Genomic DNA, 16,708 nt, shown 5'->3' with positions numbered 1-16,708 from the left:
AAACTCACATGAAATCTGGGTTACCTTACTGGGAATGAATTGCAGTATGTAGCACTTAATCTAATATGTTTTACATTGCCAAATGAGAACACATCTATATATGCTCGCACAAATGACTGCACAGAAGAATCAGAGAAAATATTAACCTATACTGTGTATGTAGGCTAATCATACAGTCAGCTATTACTGATCTATCTGAAAAGAGAAGGAGAGACCTTTGTTTCTGTGAGAACAGCCAGTTACTGCGATTACTCTCAGCAGAATGTGTGGAAATGAATTATAACCTCCCTAATGGTCTGAGTAAGTCACGAATTTGTCGCTGGTCGCTTTTAGAAATTAAGTTACTAAGAGGCTTTGAGAAGTCGCTCTGAGGGGCGTAACAAAGCGTCGGTATTTGACGACCTGGGAACCGGATGCAGCGGCTCTGACAATAGCTGGTTACCATCTGTGCTGCTGTGTGCGTAACGTGAACCATGTGGTGCCTGCATGTACATTTGATTGGCCGGTCAGATCACGGCCGATCAAGCTAAAAATCGGCTGATTCTGGACATCAGCTGATTGACCAGTGCATCTTGAGTCTAAAACAGGATCCGGGTAAATGGGCAAGAAAGTGGCGCTGTTGAAGAAAAAAAAAAAAAAAAAGGCTTCCTTTACACAGCTTGTGTGCAAGAGAAGAGATGTTGTGAAGAACTTGTTTTCAATTTAAATGAAATTTATTAACATTCTAACAGCATAAAAAAAGAAAATACAAAGATGTATTTACAATGTTTTCAATCAGAACACACACTCAGTCCTGCGACTTGTTTACATGCCGGCTACAATCATGGTCTCTTATCCATAATCTGATTTATTACAGGGGAAGCCAGCTATTATTAGATGATGATGAGTCTTTTCATCAATCTCTCTATATGAGTTCGGAAAGCACAGATTAACCAGTCAGTTGTTGTTTTGTTGGAATAGAAAGTGGGGCAAAGTCCTGATGAACCAGCTAAAACTGTGAAAAAGTGAGGGTACTCCAGATTCAGATGCTCTCTTATGATCAAACTGTAAGGCAAGAGATGACTTCAAGATTAACCGACAGCCAGGCTATGTCTCAGAGGACTGATACTGAGTCAGAGTATTTGCATGTGTGTGTTGGTAGAGTGGACTCAGCTCAGGATGCCTCCTCTCATGTGTCCACTGTCACTCAGCCCGTGCTCTATGAGTTTGATGTCCTCCAAGTCATCTTTGATGACGCTGATCAAGTGACTTAAACCATCCTGCTGCTGTTTCAAGTGCTGAAAGTGGACAGATAAAGAATTTCAGTCAATGCCCAAAGTCTTTGAACTGTGCAGTCTGGAACTAGAATTATTGGGCACAGATGTTAAAATAAGATGCACTGTGTAACTGCGCTGACTCACTTGTTTGATTTCCCTGAGAAGGTCTGCATCAACACTGTAACGCTCTTCTGACCTCACAGCTCCGAAGTGATTCTGCATCCGGATTTGAGACATTAATTCATTCAACCGACCCTGGAAGAAAAGACAGCACAGAGAATGTAAAATAAACACTTAAAGACCTTGTCTCGAGTTTATTCACAAATACAGTCAAAACCCAATGAAGCTTAGAAGCAAGGTGTGGAGTTGTTGACATCCAGTATCACGATGGAGCTTATAATTGAGTCTCAGTTTCCTGCCAATGGTGTCACACTTTGTCCTGATCTTCAGGTGGAAATAATGCACCAATTTATGCAGCAATGCACAAACTGTGGCAGAACAGACAAAGACTGCTTGCCATCAAACACAGTTCTAAAAATACAGAATAACAAAAATGCATTTTGGAGAGAAACACTAGATGTAAAAATAACATACCACCCTCACAGCACCTTTAACCTCCTGAAACGTGGAATGACATCAGTTTTCTTGGCTATGTTCAGATGCCTTTTACATGCATTTAAGCCATTGAAACCCAAAATGATTTGATATCTTTTGAAAACACTGCTAAAAAGGCAATGAGCAACTTGGCAAGAGATGCAAGATATATTATTAGCAGTCAATAATAATATGAAAAGGGGAAATGTCCAGAGACTACAAAACAGTAATATACAATTTTAAACAGCATTTATACAGATATTATGAAATAAAATTCAAGGCATTTAAAGTGCTTTTCCAAACACTATGTCTTAATTTTCAAGGACTTCACTTGATCATATATAACTGATGTGACCAATGTCCCTTTTTGGTGCAAGGTTACTTATCACACTATTTAACCATAACAAAACATTTGAATGTCATGAGAGCTATAACGCATATAGCTTCTATTATAATGCACTGTTTTCTCATGCTTTGCAAAAGTTCAAATTAAGAGACAATTTCACAGCAAGAGCGTCAACGTAACCATAGAAACTCACTACATGTGACCTCCATAAGTGGTGCTGCCCTGCTGGTCCTAGACCTACTTAACTGCCTGCACACAGCGCAGGAGGAGAGGGAGAAACTCTGCCACGCTGCCTGATATCGGACAGAATTGTCAACAGCACATTATAATGACAAGAAAAAAAATCATCTTTGAAATCGAACCATCTGTAAGTAGTGCATGGAAACAATGCCAGTTTCAATTTCAGTTTTCGGCAGAGCAATTACATCAGTGCACCGCTGAGAAATCACGGTGAAAAGCCAGCTCATTAAGTCAAGTTAAATTAATTTCAGTCATGCCAATCATAATCATAACAACTTGGTGAACAAAACTTTTTTGGTCAAAATATACACCTCGTGCGGTTCATTTGAATTTTACGGACTTTCAAAGTACTTTGTAAGAACTGGGCTATTTTTATGGCACTTCCAGGACCTGAATCACCTTATGTGAACCTTTCAAGCATGCAGCGAAGCCATTTTAACCTGATTTCAACTCTAGTAATCTGGATGAATAAAAAAATGAACACTGTCAGTGTGTATCTGTTACTGCTACAGTTTGGACACACTTACCTTGAACTGTGTGGGGGCATTGAGTTCAGACTGTATGGTGTCCAGCTGCACACGGAGGTGCTCCTCATCCACTTGGATAGCATAACCACTTTTCCTTTGAATCTCCTGTTTGATCAACACCTGCCAGGAAAATAAATTTGGAGGAGGAGGAGGAGGAGGAGTGATAAATATGACAAGAAATACTGGAGCGGAATCGACAAAGCAGGGAAAGACACAGACAGTGCCAGGGCATTCAAACTCTAAAAAAAAATCATCAAGGTCATTCCAAATTTTCTTGGAAAACAGTAAGCAAAGTAAACAACGATGAGGTGGCTACCTGCAGCACCCTGTGAGAGAGATCCATCAACTTCCTCTTGTACTGCGCAATCTTGGCCACTGTGGTCGCCTGGTTCTTCTGCAGTTCACTGATGTCACTGGAGATAATCTGCAAGTCCATGTGTACGTGTACATGTGTGTGTGTGTGTGTGTGTGTGTGTGTGTAAGTGAGTGAAAACAGATGGGAAGAAAATTGTTGGCATTTTTCTCCACTGATTTCAAGTTTTATTTTTAGACCAGTCAAGCCGAAAACAACCCCTGCCCTGTTGCCGTAGCTTGGTAACATTTTGTTTGTTGTTTTTCATTTTTTATTTTCTCAACATAATACTAAGGCAGAAGAGATGTATAGATCCAAACAAGTTTTTTTTTTTTTACATTTTTTTAACCAATTTAGAAGTTATGTTGGTAAGTCTTGCACTCACTCTATGTCTTTGCATTGTGAGCATTGAGTTACCTTATTAGCTTCTGTCTTACATGATATATCTAATGTGAATATCCTCAAATTCAAGCCAAACTTGGCACATAAAAGGCTTATATGGATTGTAAATATGAAGGGGAGTTCCCATATTTACAATCTTCACACAAACACTTACAACCTGTTGGCAGCTTGCGTGAATTCAACATCTGTGTGCCCTGTCCTTGACACCACAACATCAGTTTCAAAATTCTTTTGTTGATAATCAGAAGGCACTGTGCCCAGGTCCAGTGAGTTGGGGGTTTGTTTACATTTAGAGAACTAAGATTGGCAGTAACAAACAGCAGTGTTTTCACTTACATCCACTCTGGTCTGGTGCTGTTTGGTCATCTGCTCCTGGATCTGCAGCCTTCGAAGCAGCTCCTTGAAACCTACCATGGGCACTGGTATTAATCTGGAGAAAAACATAAAGCACTATGAGCACCTTGCAGCTGTGTGCCTCTGCCCACCACTGAAGTTACAGTTTGCATCCATGTCTATCTACACTCATACATAAATATTTATCACTACTCTTACATGTACTATAATTCAAGTGAATATATAATGATCTAATATAATAATCACAATATAATAACTATCATACTTTCCTGTGAGAATCATGCTCTCTTCACTTATGGACTATTTGTTACAGAGGAGTACAGAGCACTAATAGAGAGCTTTGTTACATAGTGCCACAACAATCATCCGGAGCTCAATATCAATAAAAACCAACAAGCTTGTGGTGGATGACAAGAGGAACAGAATAGAAAACAATGTTGTGGCCATGAAAGATTACAGTCTCAGCTCTGGTTGAGCTGATTTTGTTTTGGTCAAGGTGGGGTGAGCACTTGCACACTGCTTTTATGGGGTAATATAAATAAGAAGAAATAAAACAAAATAGACTCAACTGGTAACATTTATAGAAATGTACAGTTGTGTTTTAACTGAAAGGTAACTATTATTGAAAGAACAAGTCTGGCATTTTACAGTCAGGGTCGTATTCTTATAACTGTGGCCAGCCTGACTGTGGGTTATGCTAACTTTGCCCTGGAAGTGGATCTCTACTCAGTTTTGCTAATTTCCGTTTTATTTTCTGATGGACTTTCTTAATATGTGTTGTTTGCCAGAATTGCTTCCCAAATCTCTACAGTGGACATGGAGAGTGTAAATTAGAATGACCTACAGTCATATTTACAACAGGTATGAGAATCAGAGCAAAGTTTTAAATTAACAGAATGAGAATAAGTTGCGCTACCTGGTACTATGAAAAAACTATGAAGTTTGTGAAATTCAAAATGCAGCGTCTGGAGAATCTAAATGATCTTCTGGTCTTATGCAACTGTTCTACCTCCCCCCACATTATTCATATGACACCCTTTATGGGAAGTCTTAAACAGATGACTTCAACCAACTTACTTCTCTGGGTCAGGGTTGTCCACCTTAGCCTGCTCCCAAATGATAGGGTCCACTCCTAGGGAGAAGAGACAACATCATCAGTTATAATTTAAGACATAAATATAATAAAATCACAAACCAACTCACGGTGGGGAGAAAAAAAAAAATCAATGCAGCATAGTATCCAAAGGTTTTCGGTAGCCTTCTATAATAATAAAGTCAATTGCTTTTTCAGTCCACTTGATACATTTAAAAACTCTGAAAAACATTCCTATTAGATAAAACAGAGGTTGACATAGTTTTCGTTTGGGGACATAATTAAGCATATACCAAAAACCTTTAAGATTGCAATAATGTTGTACTGTGACCGAAGTATCATAAAATATCTTGGGGCCTCTGGTGAGTCCTGCCCGTTCCCAACAACCTGTAGTCTTCAATGAGAGGTGGACACAAACATGGATGTACCTGCAGGTGCGTTTTGCAGCAGCTGTTTGAGCTGTGCTGGAGACAGCTCTGTGCGTGTGACAGACATGGCCACTCCAATCTGTGTGAGCTGCACCTTGACGTTGGCCTGCTCCAGATAGCTGAAGAGAGTAGTGGAGGGGATCCGCTTGGAGGTGCCATTCGGAGAACGCTCCACCACGTAAATGATCACCTCTGTCCTGTGAGACCGAAGACACACGAATAAGTCCTCACATTTGTTTGAAATATATGTATTATCTATTACGACTTCTTACAGCTTAAGAATTGGATTGTAGACATATTACAGAGACGTACTGGTCGTTGGGCAGGGCTTTGACGCCATCTACATTGACAGTGAGTGTCTGGTTGCTTCCCAGGATCTTGTGGAGGGACTCCACCAGGTGCTGCTGCTGACCTCGCACATCTGCCTCCTTTTTATTGAGAAGCAAGACCACTAAACCATCCTCGTCTTTACTCACTGGGACGCAGCTATAGCCCACCGCCTAGGACACAAAAGAAAGAGGATTACCATATGTTAAAATACACATGAACTTAACACTCCACTTACATAAATTAGCAGGATTTCTCATGTTTATTTTTTTGTGTCTGGCACCCACAAATAAATCATCCAACACAAAAAAAGTGAAAGTGAAACTTAATGTTCATTCTGCTGGGTTGAAAAATTTGCTTTCACTTCCATAAATGAGAGGAGCTAGAAAGGGATCTACAGATCAATGACACACCCCCCTAGTGAAAAACTGCTGAAGAGGAAACAAAGAACTCATACAAACTCTGCCTACTGCTTTGTGTTGAGGGACCAGCAAAAACTTTGATTTTTAGAGTGAGAACACAGAATAATGTGATTATATGATAATGATAAAAATATAAAGAACAAAAACAAAACAATGGTCTGCTACTGTCACACACATACAATCATTCTGTGGGAAACACTGACTGTCCGCTATTACCTTGAACCTGCAGAATGGGTTCTCCTGGGTGAAGTCAACAGGCTGGCTGTTGTTGCTGTAGTAGCCCTTCCCAGTGCCCCAGTATGCCTGCAACTGGTTCCATTTGGCTAAGATGGAGTCACGCTCATCTCCTAACAAGGTGGGAGCTGACAGAGCAGTGACCTGCTGGTAAAGCTGGGTGTGCTGAGCCTGACCCTGCTGCTGCGCCTGCTGGCCGAACAAACCTCCTGGAGGGGGAATGGAGAGGTATAATAGGTCAAATTGTCTTACTCTTTTCAGTTCTGAAACAACTGTATATATCTTTATTTATAGGGGAAAACTACTAATTCAAATGTTTATGTTACTTTATAACAAAAGGAAAACCACCAATTATTTTTGTACAGTCTCATATTTCTGCCTCAGCTGCATGCTCTTGAACTGATGATGCTACCTTAAGCTGAAATCTGTAACTTTGTGCTTGTTGTCGCCCTCTGTGTGATAAGAGGTGTACAGCAAAGTTGGAAGATTGTCTGTGAGCGAGCTTTGCAAAAAATACCCTGCAGAACTGTAGAATCAATAATGCTGGTGGGCTTATGCTTGATTTGGAAGGGGAAAATACAAACATGAGATGCAAGGCAGGTTACTGTTTCTCCTACCATGGTAGATGTGCTCATTTGTGCATTTTATGAAGATCCTTGAGAAAAACAGGTGGCCATATATATCATTAACTCATTTAAAAGCAAATTACAGGTATCAGATTTAATGTCCTGCAAGGCGGATTTGTCTGGGTGATCATTTTCTAATGCTAACATGGAAACACTAAGACCGTCATTTAGAAATACAGGGTCTCACCTGGCTGCTGCTGAGTCTGCTGGATATTAAAGCCTCCAAACCCACCAAGGCTAGTTGTTCCTAAGCCAGTTCCAAATCCTGTTGTCCCAGCAGTGGTTCCAGCGCCAAGCCCAGAGGAGAATCCAAACCCTTTGTTCTGTGTGTTACCAAACAGGCCTCCTAAAACAGAACAGTGTCCCAACACAGTGAGAAAATATCTAGATTAATACTGCTGAATGCCATTTAAGTCTAGAGTGATCGGGAAATATGCTACAGCTTTACAGAGGGATCACTACAGGAGTGACGGGAAGTATTTAAGGTACGTACACCAAGACATCTTATGGTAGTTATTTGTAAGCATTTCAACACAAAGCCGAGTGTGCAGTAATATGGAACAGTGGAGCTTTGGTTGTAATGTATAGAAAACTGAAACCAAACCAACCAAAATCAATTCTCCTTAGGCTGGCCCAAATCCCCCTTTTTTATATACATCATACATTTAAAAAAAATATCCAGCATTATTCATCATTCATGATTTTTATTCAGGTTATTTTCATCAAAGTGCAAGTATTGCTGATAAAACCCTGCCTTTGATGTTGCCTCAGCTGGTAAAAACTGCTGGATTCCTCATTTTTAAAAACTAAATGCTGTATATATATTCTCTTTCCAGCTCTTAAACATGAATGACAACCGAAGGGTAAGTTCATATTTTGTTGTTAAGGCTCACACTGCTGACCTGTGGTGTTGCTGGGAGCAGCAAAGCTAAAGGTGGAACCTGGTGCAGCAGCAGTTGTTGTAGTTGTCCCAAAGCCACCAAAAGCGCCTGAGAAACAAAGAAAATCATGCCAAATGAGATAAAGGAGGTAAAACAAAATGGGGGTGAGAGATAGATAAATGGGCGAAAGCAAAAAGAATGAAATCACTGACTATTTGATACATAGCAGAAGAGAAAAATCATGACTGAGCTTTTAAGATTAAGAAAAAGGAGAACAAAATTTTATTTCTATCTAGTGTTGCTCTTTTGTCTTACATAGAAGGTGAAAATGTACTGGCTTTCTATCAAATCAAATGGCATGAGTGCTTAATTCAACATTTTGTCTCCTCATGCAAATGGAAACAACAATGTAACACGTGAGATGAAAAATCACTGCACCACATAAATGTGAAAATGGATGAAAATGTGTGTTTACAGACACAGACTGTACTGAGTAATCAATCACAAAAGTCATCTACCTGTGCTAGCCAGGCTATTACCAAAATTGAAAACAGTGCCAGTGGTGGTTGCTGTACCAAAGCACCCCACATTAAAGCTGACTGCTGCTGGGTTGGCATTTAAACCAAACCCCCCAAAACTAAACCCACCAGCCGTGGTGTTTCCAGCTCCCAGCCCCCCAAATCCTGCAGCCAGCGGAGGCAGGCAGCGAGAAAGAGAAAATGACATGGAGGGGTTAAACGACAATGCGTCACGCCCCTTTCGGGCTCATTAATTGCATAAACAGTCTTCAGGTACCTTAAATGAGACAGGACTAAAAAAAAAAAAAAAAATTTGTATAGTGCATCTTACCAGTGTTGGTGGAGCCAAAACTAAATCCTGTGGCTGGTGCAGCAGCAGTGGTTGTGGCAGCCCCAAAACCAGGAGCAGTAAGAGCTACAGAAAGAAAGAAAAAAAGCAGACACAAAATAGTCAGTTTAACTGGCACACAACTAGATTCAGATACATCGACGAGGATACCTAAAAAGTCAACACAACTTGTACAATCATTACATAGTAAAAATATTACTAGCCCTACATCATTACTCTATTAAGTCCTGCATTAAAGGTCCAGTGGGTCCTCTGCAGAAAATTCAGCACCCAGTCAAGAACCTTCTGAACGTCTGGATCAGAACAAACGTCAGCACACATTAAGGTTTCGGAGAAAAAAAAAAGCGAGCACAAATAAGTGGGTGCTGGGCTCATGGCTTTTCTTCTAGATGAGCCAAACAACGAAGAAAAACGCTGATTTGTAACATTAAACTGCTTTATTTTGTGGTTTTAGCTATTTAAATCACAAGGTCTATTTTTATTGGGGAGGAAAAGACCTCTGCCCATGTTAGGTAAAACACCTCCTGAACATCTGGATCTTTAGTTATCAGAGAAAAGGTGAGCACATATTAGTAGGTGCTGGGCTAGCGGCCCATCTGTGATGTGCAGAACAGTGTCAGGGACACACTGATTTGTGACATGAAACTTCTTTATGCTTTGGAGATGAAGAAACCTCAGCAGATAGTTTTGTGTTGCAGTTTGCTATATTTCAAATTTTAAATTTCAAGAGATATATTTTAATTTTTATTAGTAATGCATATCGGTTCCAAATATCAGTTATCGGTCTCATTAAGTACTAATAATTGATATATGTATCTGCCCTAAAAAAAAACAGTATCAGTGGAATCCCAGTACATTTACCAAAACAACCAGTTCATTTCTACCGATGAAGCCTTCTTTCTGTGAATCCTAAATGAACTGCCCCTTCACAGGTGGATGAGACAGTCCCAACCTAGGCTGACATGAGTCGTTGCATCTCTTCAGTCACACTGACTAAAAACACAGCCGAGTAGCTGTGATTACTGAGGGTCACAGGTGAGGAGAGCTGCCCCCGTTAGTGAGGGTCAGATCTCTGGACTTACTGCCGAATCCTGATGAGGCGGTGGTGGTGGTAGTAGCTGTGGGGCCAAAGCCAAATGCTGCAGTTGATGCTGTGGTTTTGGCACCAAATGAACCGAAAGAAAACCCGGACGTGCCTTAACAGAAACACAGAGAGTGTTGCGAGTGTTGAATGTCGTGACAGTTACGTTAAATTGTGAATTTCACACGCCGCAAGCTCATTTTTGTCAGGGAGCGTGAGGTGCGCTCGCGAGAAAAAAACTTGCCGTTTGCCAAAACACCTAACGTTAGCCAAGAGCTAGCTACATCATAACGGTGTTACAATAACGTTAATGAACGGTGCCTAATAAGCCAAAACTATTTTACTGAAATTACAGAAAAGGTAAAACAATTTACCACACATTTGGCTCAACAGCTAACTGCCATAGCTGTGAAAGCATTTAGCTTTAAATTTATTTGCCGGTTGGTGAACCAACCGACATGACTGCTAACACCACGAGAGCGCTATCACCTGACCAGAGGTAGCTCGTGTATACACACCAAAAATGACGTTAGTTAACAACATATAAACACAACACATAAAACATTTTATGAGAATAAAATGTCCTTACTTGCTGCTGGGTTACTCGTGGCGCCGCCAAAACTGAACGCCATGTTTACTGCCGCTGTCAACCACTTCTTCTTCTCCTTCTTCTTCGTCTTGTTCTTTATGAGAGCCGGAAGTTGTCATCCACCATAACGGCGCATTACCGCCACCTGGAGTCTGCATGAGAGATAGCTACTTCTGAAAACATCACAGAAAATTTACTTCACTGGTGTTATAAATAGTGATGGAATGTAACTAAGTACATTTACTTATGTTCTGTACTTTAGTATGAATTTGAGATATTTATACTTTACTTGAGTGTTTTCTCTTTGTGCTACTTTATACCTTTACTCCACTACATTTCAGAAGGAAATACTGGTACATTTTACTTCACTACATTCATCTCATAGCTTCAGCTACAAATTAAGATATTTGCATAAAAATCATATCAATTTAAAAAATATGTTTTATGAATAATTAAACTACCTCACAGATTACACACATACAGCTTCGATTATTAGTTGATAAATCAATAAGTTGACTCACAGAGAGAATTACCAACTATTAGTAGTACTTTTATTTAAGTAAAAGATCTGAGCACTCTCTCCACCACTGGTTATAAAAGCAGCTACAAGAGTGTATGTTACTATTGACAATTTACAATTAATTTGATACTATATAATTCATGATACATTAAGAGACCATTTAAGAATTTTTAAATGCAACACGCAATAATTAATCGATCTCCATAAATGCCCAAATATCTGTGTCCTCACAACGAGTGTTGTTCAGTGTAGTCAGTGCAAAACACGCTGAAAAGTTTTACTCTAAAAACCACGACAACAGAGCCTAACCCAAAACCAGCACCTAACCAGACTTTTAAACTTGTGTGGAAAGTTGATTTACTTGATAAATGACTTAAGTTATTAACTGTCTTTTATTTAGGCACAACATGGCCATACATTTGGCAGGCAAATGTATGGATTTCTATCTTCCACTTCCCTAAAATGAGAACCAAACACTGACAAAAAGGCTTTAATGACGATGAGACACATTAACTGAAACTACTTTTATTTTTGTGTACACAGTAAAAACAGTTTTAACAGTCAACATTTCAAAACAAGCTGACAATCAGAAGAATAAGTGGTTATAGCAGTAACGATAATTTCAGAAAATACAATCCGTTATCAAAGTATGGCACAAGGAAGGCTAGTGTGCTTTCCGTGTTTTGGTGTTACAGACAAAGCAAAATAATTTATTCTTTTAAACCACAACACTTATGTTGTGTAATACTGTGTTTTGTTTTGCATAAAAAAATTGCTTTATCCAGCCATTCACCCTGTCATGAAATTATGACGACACTACATTATATACTCTCCACCAATTTACTCTATTTTCATTACTTTTTGAACATAACTGATTACATCAAACACAAAAAGTCAAATGAGGAAGCAGAAATCTCTAAATGAAACTTATCACAGCTTATCTGCTATTATTTGATATATTTATTGCTGATTATCATAGTGCACTTATTGACCAGGTGGTATGAAGTAACTCAGTCATCCTTAAAATGTTACAACTAAAAGTAAGCACAGAGATAAAAACTGGGCTCAACTCAGTTTAAATGTAGTCATTCTGCAACATTTTCTCTATGTTACATTAAATGACACCTGAAATCTTCATATTCCAGTGAGGAAAGCTGTAGCTCTATACAACAATCTACCATTCAAGCAAAGCCTTTCACAAAGTGCAGCGTGACCCTGCTGGCGAGACAAGAAATTTTGAAAACTTCTAGCCTTTTTGTTTGGTATCTGGAAGAAAACGACATGCACTTGAGAGTAGATCTGTTGGTATGCATCATGTTCTTTTCACAAAATATGTGAAAACTATAAAAGGCAAGACAAATTCAGTAACATTGATTCTTTAAAAGGCACAGCTTCATACTGGAACTTCATGAGTGTTGAGTTGTAATGGCTGGACATGAAGTCTTTCAAGAACACACACACAAACACACACACACACACACACACACACACACACACACACACACACACACACACACACACACACACAAAAAAAAAAAAAGGTTTGCTGGGTATAGTAATTAGCACCAACAATGCTAGTAAGGCCTTCAACAACAGTCTCAAAAAAGTTCATTTTGAAATGATAATAGGCTTAATTATATTTTGTTATGTCAGCATTAGTTAGTGTAAGCAGTTATGCAGGGCAAAAACACTGTCAAATCAGTACTGTATGAATCATTTTTCAACCATAAAATCCATAAAGTCACATTCAAGGCTTTAAATGGCTGAGAAAAGTGTGGAACTAGTAGATAACTGTGAAGCTCTAACTCAACATGTTCCTCATTCAAACATTTCTACATTTATCATTTACAAAAAAAAAAAATGAGAAGGATTTCTTATTTTACAAAAATTAAAGTATCCAAAATATACAGCGTTTTGTCTGATATTCATTCCCATCATACACTGAGAGGAATGTAAGCAGTTCAACACATCTTACACTGTATCTACACAAAAATATGCTCAGAAGGTTTCTCAGAGGCAGTGGTAATGATGTGCACAGATGTCCCTCTACATGCAGTGCACGGATAGAAAACAATGAGGCGTGACAATGTTGTGTAACATTTAGTGGAGGATTAAATTAAACATAGTAATACTGAACTGATTTTAATGTCTTTACAAAGAGGGAAGGCTTGCCGTGTGTTTTGTGCCTCTTTCCTGCTTCAAAAGGCCCCCCTGAGAGTAACACATCATATCTAAAAAAAAACCTCACAGTTTATGGATTTAATTACCCTGGTCCCAAATCATCCCCTCTGCCCTGTTACACAGTCTAAAGGTCTGAAGGCACAATCTAGGCAAAAAGAGAATGAGGTGAGGCCACAGCGTTAAAATCAAATTTATCCCACACCTGAGTTGAAAGGGTGTGTCTTGTTTGTTTTGGATCGCCACAAAGTGTACTTTTGCAGCTTTCAGCAACTGATTTAACCCAACAGCAAGAATAAGCCCTAAAAACACAATGTTTTCAATTGATTTACACTTTTTCTGGCGTGCTAGACAGTGTGCTATACCTGGACTTTAGGTAGCTCTTCAAGGATAAAATTAGGTACATACAGCACATTCAGTGTATGAGATTAAAACATGTTCCCCTTCTCTACAACCCCCCCAACCCCCAACCCCAGAGATTTCCAATCATAGAGGAGATACTGACAATTTTCTATCTCTCTCCTGAAAACCCAAATCCCTATTTGTGATTCTGAGCCCCTTCTAACGATTCACCCCCTGCTTAATCTTGTGGGTCCATTTTAGCTGTCAAACCGATATAGGTCCCATTCTGAGGATCTTCCTTTTCCTTGTCGTTGACTGGAGAGTAAGAAGTGTCCTCTTCAGTGGAGGTCTGTGGAGGAAGATTGTGGATGAAAAAAAAAAGAATTAAAAAACGTATTAAAACTCATCTTACTTTGTACAGTCATACCTGTAATTATTGAAGACTTGGTGTCCTTTAACATGCCATCTTACATTTATTGCGCACATATTTATCTTTTGGACTTACATACTACTATACACTGTATTTTAGCATAAGGCACAACTTATATTTTCCAAACTTTACACACTCAGCACATTATCCATATTACAATTTAAATGTTCACACACTGTGCTAATGCTATGTCTATTACGGCACGGTTTTAGCAAAAATGCATGTCTTTGGGAAGTACTGAGCATGCAGCTGGATAAATGAGACTTGGATTATACTGCACCAGTTGTGTGAGAGAGTCTGTACACAGACACATTGGTATAATTTTACTGTTTTTAAATGTGGCCGACTTCTTCTCCAATTCATTAAGCACTTGCTCTGTTTTTGGGATTCTTCGATCACCGTAGAGGCATGCAAATTAACTGTTTTGACTGCCTCAAACAGTTAATTCGTTTGTGTTAATTGTGTGACTTTGGTGTGAAAACAGGGTGGTCCAGATTCACCACCAAGTCCTACAATATCACAAATAAAGAAACTGATCAACTCAGTGGTAGACCAGCAGATCCTGTGTTCAGGGAGCCAAAATCACTGCTTTTGTAAAGTGAGTCTGGTGGCTTTGACGAGAGCATAGATGGGGAACTGAAGCCCCTTCCTAGGTTTTCTGATGTGGAGATAAAGCAGTGAAAAAACTCTCATTATAGCGTGCACTTAAACGGTTACCAATTTTTGCATCATTCACCGTATATATATGTCTAAATATATATATATATATGTATATATGTATATATTATATATATATATATATATATATATATATATATATATATATATATATATATATATATATATATATATATATATTGCTTAGCTTCTGTGTCAGCAGTCCTGCCGCTTTTTCCAAATTGGGGGAGTGCAGACAGACATCTACTGTTAGTAATACAGTGACTATGGATAAATACACCATACAACCCCACTTTAAAAAAACCCAAACTACCCTTTATGGTTAAAACCAGACATTAAGTTTACTGTACAGCATTAAAATTATTTTGGGAGTTGTGAAAGCTGTCCAAATGCACACTGAGAAATGAGATTAAAGATAAAGCAAACACAGCACAGGAAAACAAAACAAAGCAGCAAAATAACCAATAAGACTTACAGCATAGAGAGGCTTGGTAAACACAGTGCGCTTAACTTCATTCTGCACAGAGACACAGTGATAAACACATGCACAGTGCAATTAGTGTGTAGTTAGAGCAAATGAACCAATTAACCAAAAAAAAATGAACACAAATTACTTTTGGGGACAAAGCGAGCAAACAGTGAGCTGTTAGAATAAAATCAGCTAAGAGGTGGGGTCATACCTTCTGCTTGCGGGCCCTGTACAGAAGGATAATGAAGACAAGGAGCATAATGGCTCCCAGTCCCACAATAATGAGCGGGAAGTTGGACACTAGAGTGACAATCAGCAGCAGCTTCTGCACTCTCGCCGCAGACACATCATCAATCACCACACTCTGTGTATTAAAAGACAGAAAAGATACAGTATGTAACAGAAACTTTGTATATTACTTGTATATTAAGTGGCAGGTTTATCAACTTGAATACAATACTTTCTAATGGTTGTGTGCTTATTTGTGTTTTCCCTATACATGAAACAAAGAAGTTTCTTATTAAAATACTTCATTTTCATTTTGGAATTCATCAAGAAAAAAGGACAACATTATTAATTGTGTTTATGAAATATTAACAATTTTGTGATGATCCAATGTAATGATTCTTGTAATGAGTTCAACTCTACTGTCAATGTGTCTTCAGTATTCTTACCTCATTGAGGAACATGACGGGAAAGATGGTCTCATTAATGCTTCTAGTTTTCCTGTAGTGAACACAATGGAAAAAAGTGTGAGCCAGTCAGTTCTGAAACACATACATCAGTGTTTTAGAGTAATGAGATAAGTAGATACTCACGCAAATCCAGGGAGTCTGTTGATCAAGATGTTAATCTGCGCTCTCTTGTTTGCGCGCAAAATCACACCAGTCGTCTGCAAAAAAAGACACGAGATATGAACTGAAAAATGAAATCTCAGACAGTGTCTGGTACCCCTTTTCCACCAACATGGAAGCGATTCCCTTCCAGTTCCTGAACCTAATTTTAAACAGTTGTTTAAACAGGTGTGTCATATTTTAATGGTTTGAACAACTGTTGGAAGTCAAGTGAGTGATAGTCAGACAAAATAGAGGGTGCAATGGTCTCATTAGTAGGTGGTTCATGCTGGTCTTTTTAACCCTAACCCTAATAACAGAACAAAAGTTTGAAGATAATCAATGTGATCTGCAACTTGCTTGATGACTAAGTTTAACAAAAGCCTTACCAAGTAAAAGGATTACAGATTATGACATAAAATAATTGATTGTAATTGAGAGTATTTTTTATTTATTTATTTTTCTGTCTTTGGTATTGCTGTTATTCTGGGTTATCCTTTGTTCATATAGGATAGGCTACAATAAGCCTTGCTGGTTCGCTAAATAGCACCAAGAATCCTGAATGGAACTGGTAGGGTACTTAGTGGATGTTCTTCTTCTCCTGTATTATTCAACATGCCACTAGGTGGTGTAGCAGTA

General features: G+C 38.8%; 2 protein-coding genes across 8 annotated transcripts in view; both read right to left on the bottom strand.

Annotated features, from left to right (window-relative positions):
- Positions 1–691: 691 nt before the first annotated feature.
- Positions 692–10,776, bottom strand: nup54 (nucleoporin 54). Of its 6 annotated transcripts, none has more exons than XM_088070666.1 (15): positions 10,620–10,776; positions 10,032–10,145; positions 8,932–9,015; positions 8,601–8,765; positions 8,104–8,190; positions 7,389–7,547; positions 6,558–6,784; positions 5,905–6,092; positions 5,593–5,789; positions 5,149–5,203; positions 4,054–4,147; positions 3,280–3,387; positions 2,964–3,083; positions 1,401–1,511; positions 692–1,277 (listed from the first exon to the last, which is right to left on the bottom strand). In XM_088070666.1, exons 1-15 carry the CDS (start codon positions 10,660–10,662, stop codon positions 1,149–1,151), a joined length of 1,881 nt encoding a protein of 626 aa, XP_087926792.1. In that variant the 5' UTR covers positions 10,663–10,776; the 3' UTR covers positions 692–1,148. The 6 variants fall into 6 exon arrangements, with proteins under 6 accessions (XP_087926792.1, XP_087926794.1, XP_042365427.1 ...); XM_088070668.1 differs by having other exon boundaries at positions 8,730–8,765; XM_042509493.2 differs by lacking the exon at positions 8,601–8,765.
- An 872-nt stretch (positions 10,777–11,648) lies between these two features.
- LOC121959941 (lysosome membrane protein 2-like) overlaps positions 11,649–16,708 on the bottom strand; it is a 30,634-nt gene continuing 25,574 nt past the window's right edge. Inside the window, exons 9-13 of one of the 2 annotated variants that reach the window (XM_042509496.2) lie at positions 16,055–16,128; positions 15,911–15,962; positions 15,448–15,600; positions 15,243–15,284; positions 11,649–14,008 (exon numbers count right to left, since the gene is read on the bottom strand). In XM_042509496.2, the coding sequence (XP_042365430.1) occupies positions 13,898–14,008; positions 15,243–15,284; positions 15,448–15,600; positions 15,911–15,962; positions 16,055–16,128 (432 nt within the window). In that variant the 3' untranslated portion in view covers positions 11,649–13,897. The remainder of the gene's footprint in view (positions 14,009–15,242; positions 15,285–15,447; positions 15,601–15,910; positions 15,963–16,054; positions 16,129–16,708) is intronic. The other variant, XM_042509497.2, reaches the window with a different exon arrangement.

This window comes from Plectropomus leopardus, chromosome 20 (assembly GCF_026936395.1).
Source record: "Plectropomus leopardus strain MGB_pleo_1.0 chromosome 20, ASM2693639v1, whole genome shotgun sequence".
Classification (NCBI taxonomy): domain Eukaryota; kingdom Metazoa; phylum Chordata; class Actinopteri; order Perciformes; family Serranidae; genus Plectropomus; species Plectropomus leopardus.
The sequence above is the reverse complement of the archived record's forward strand: the minus strand, read 5'-3'. Positions and strand labels throughout refer to the sequence as shown.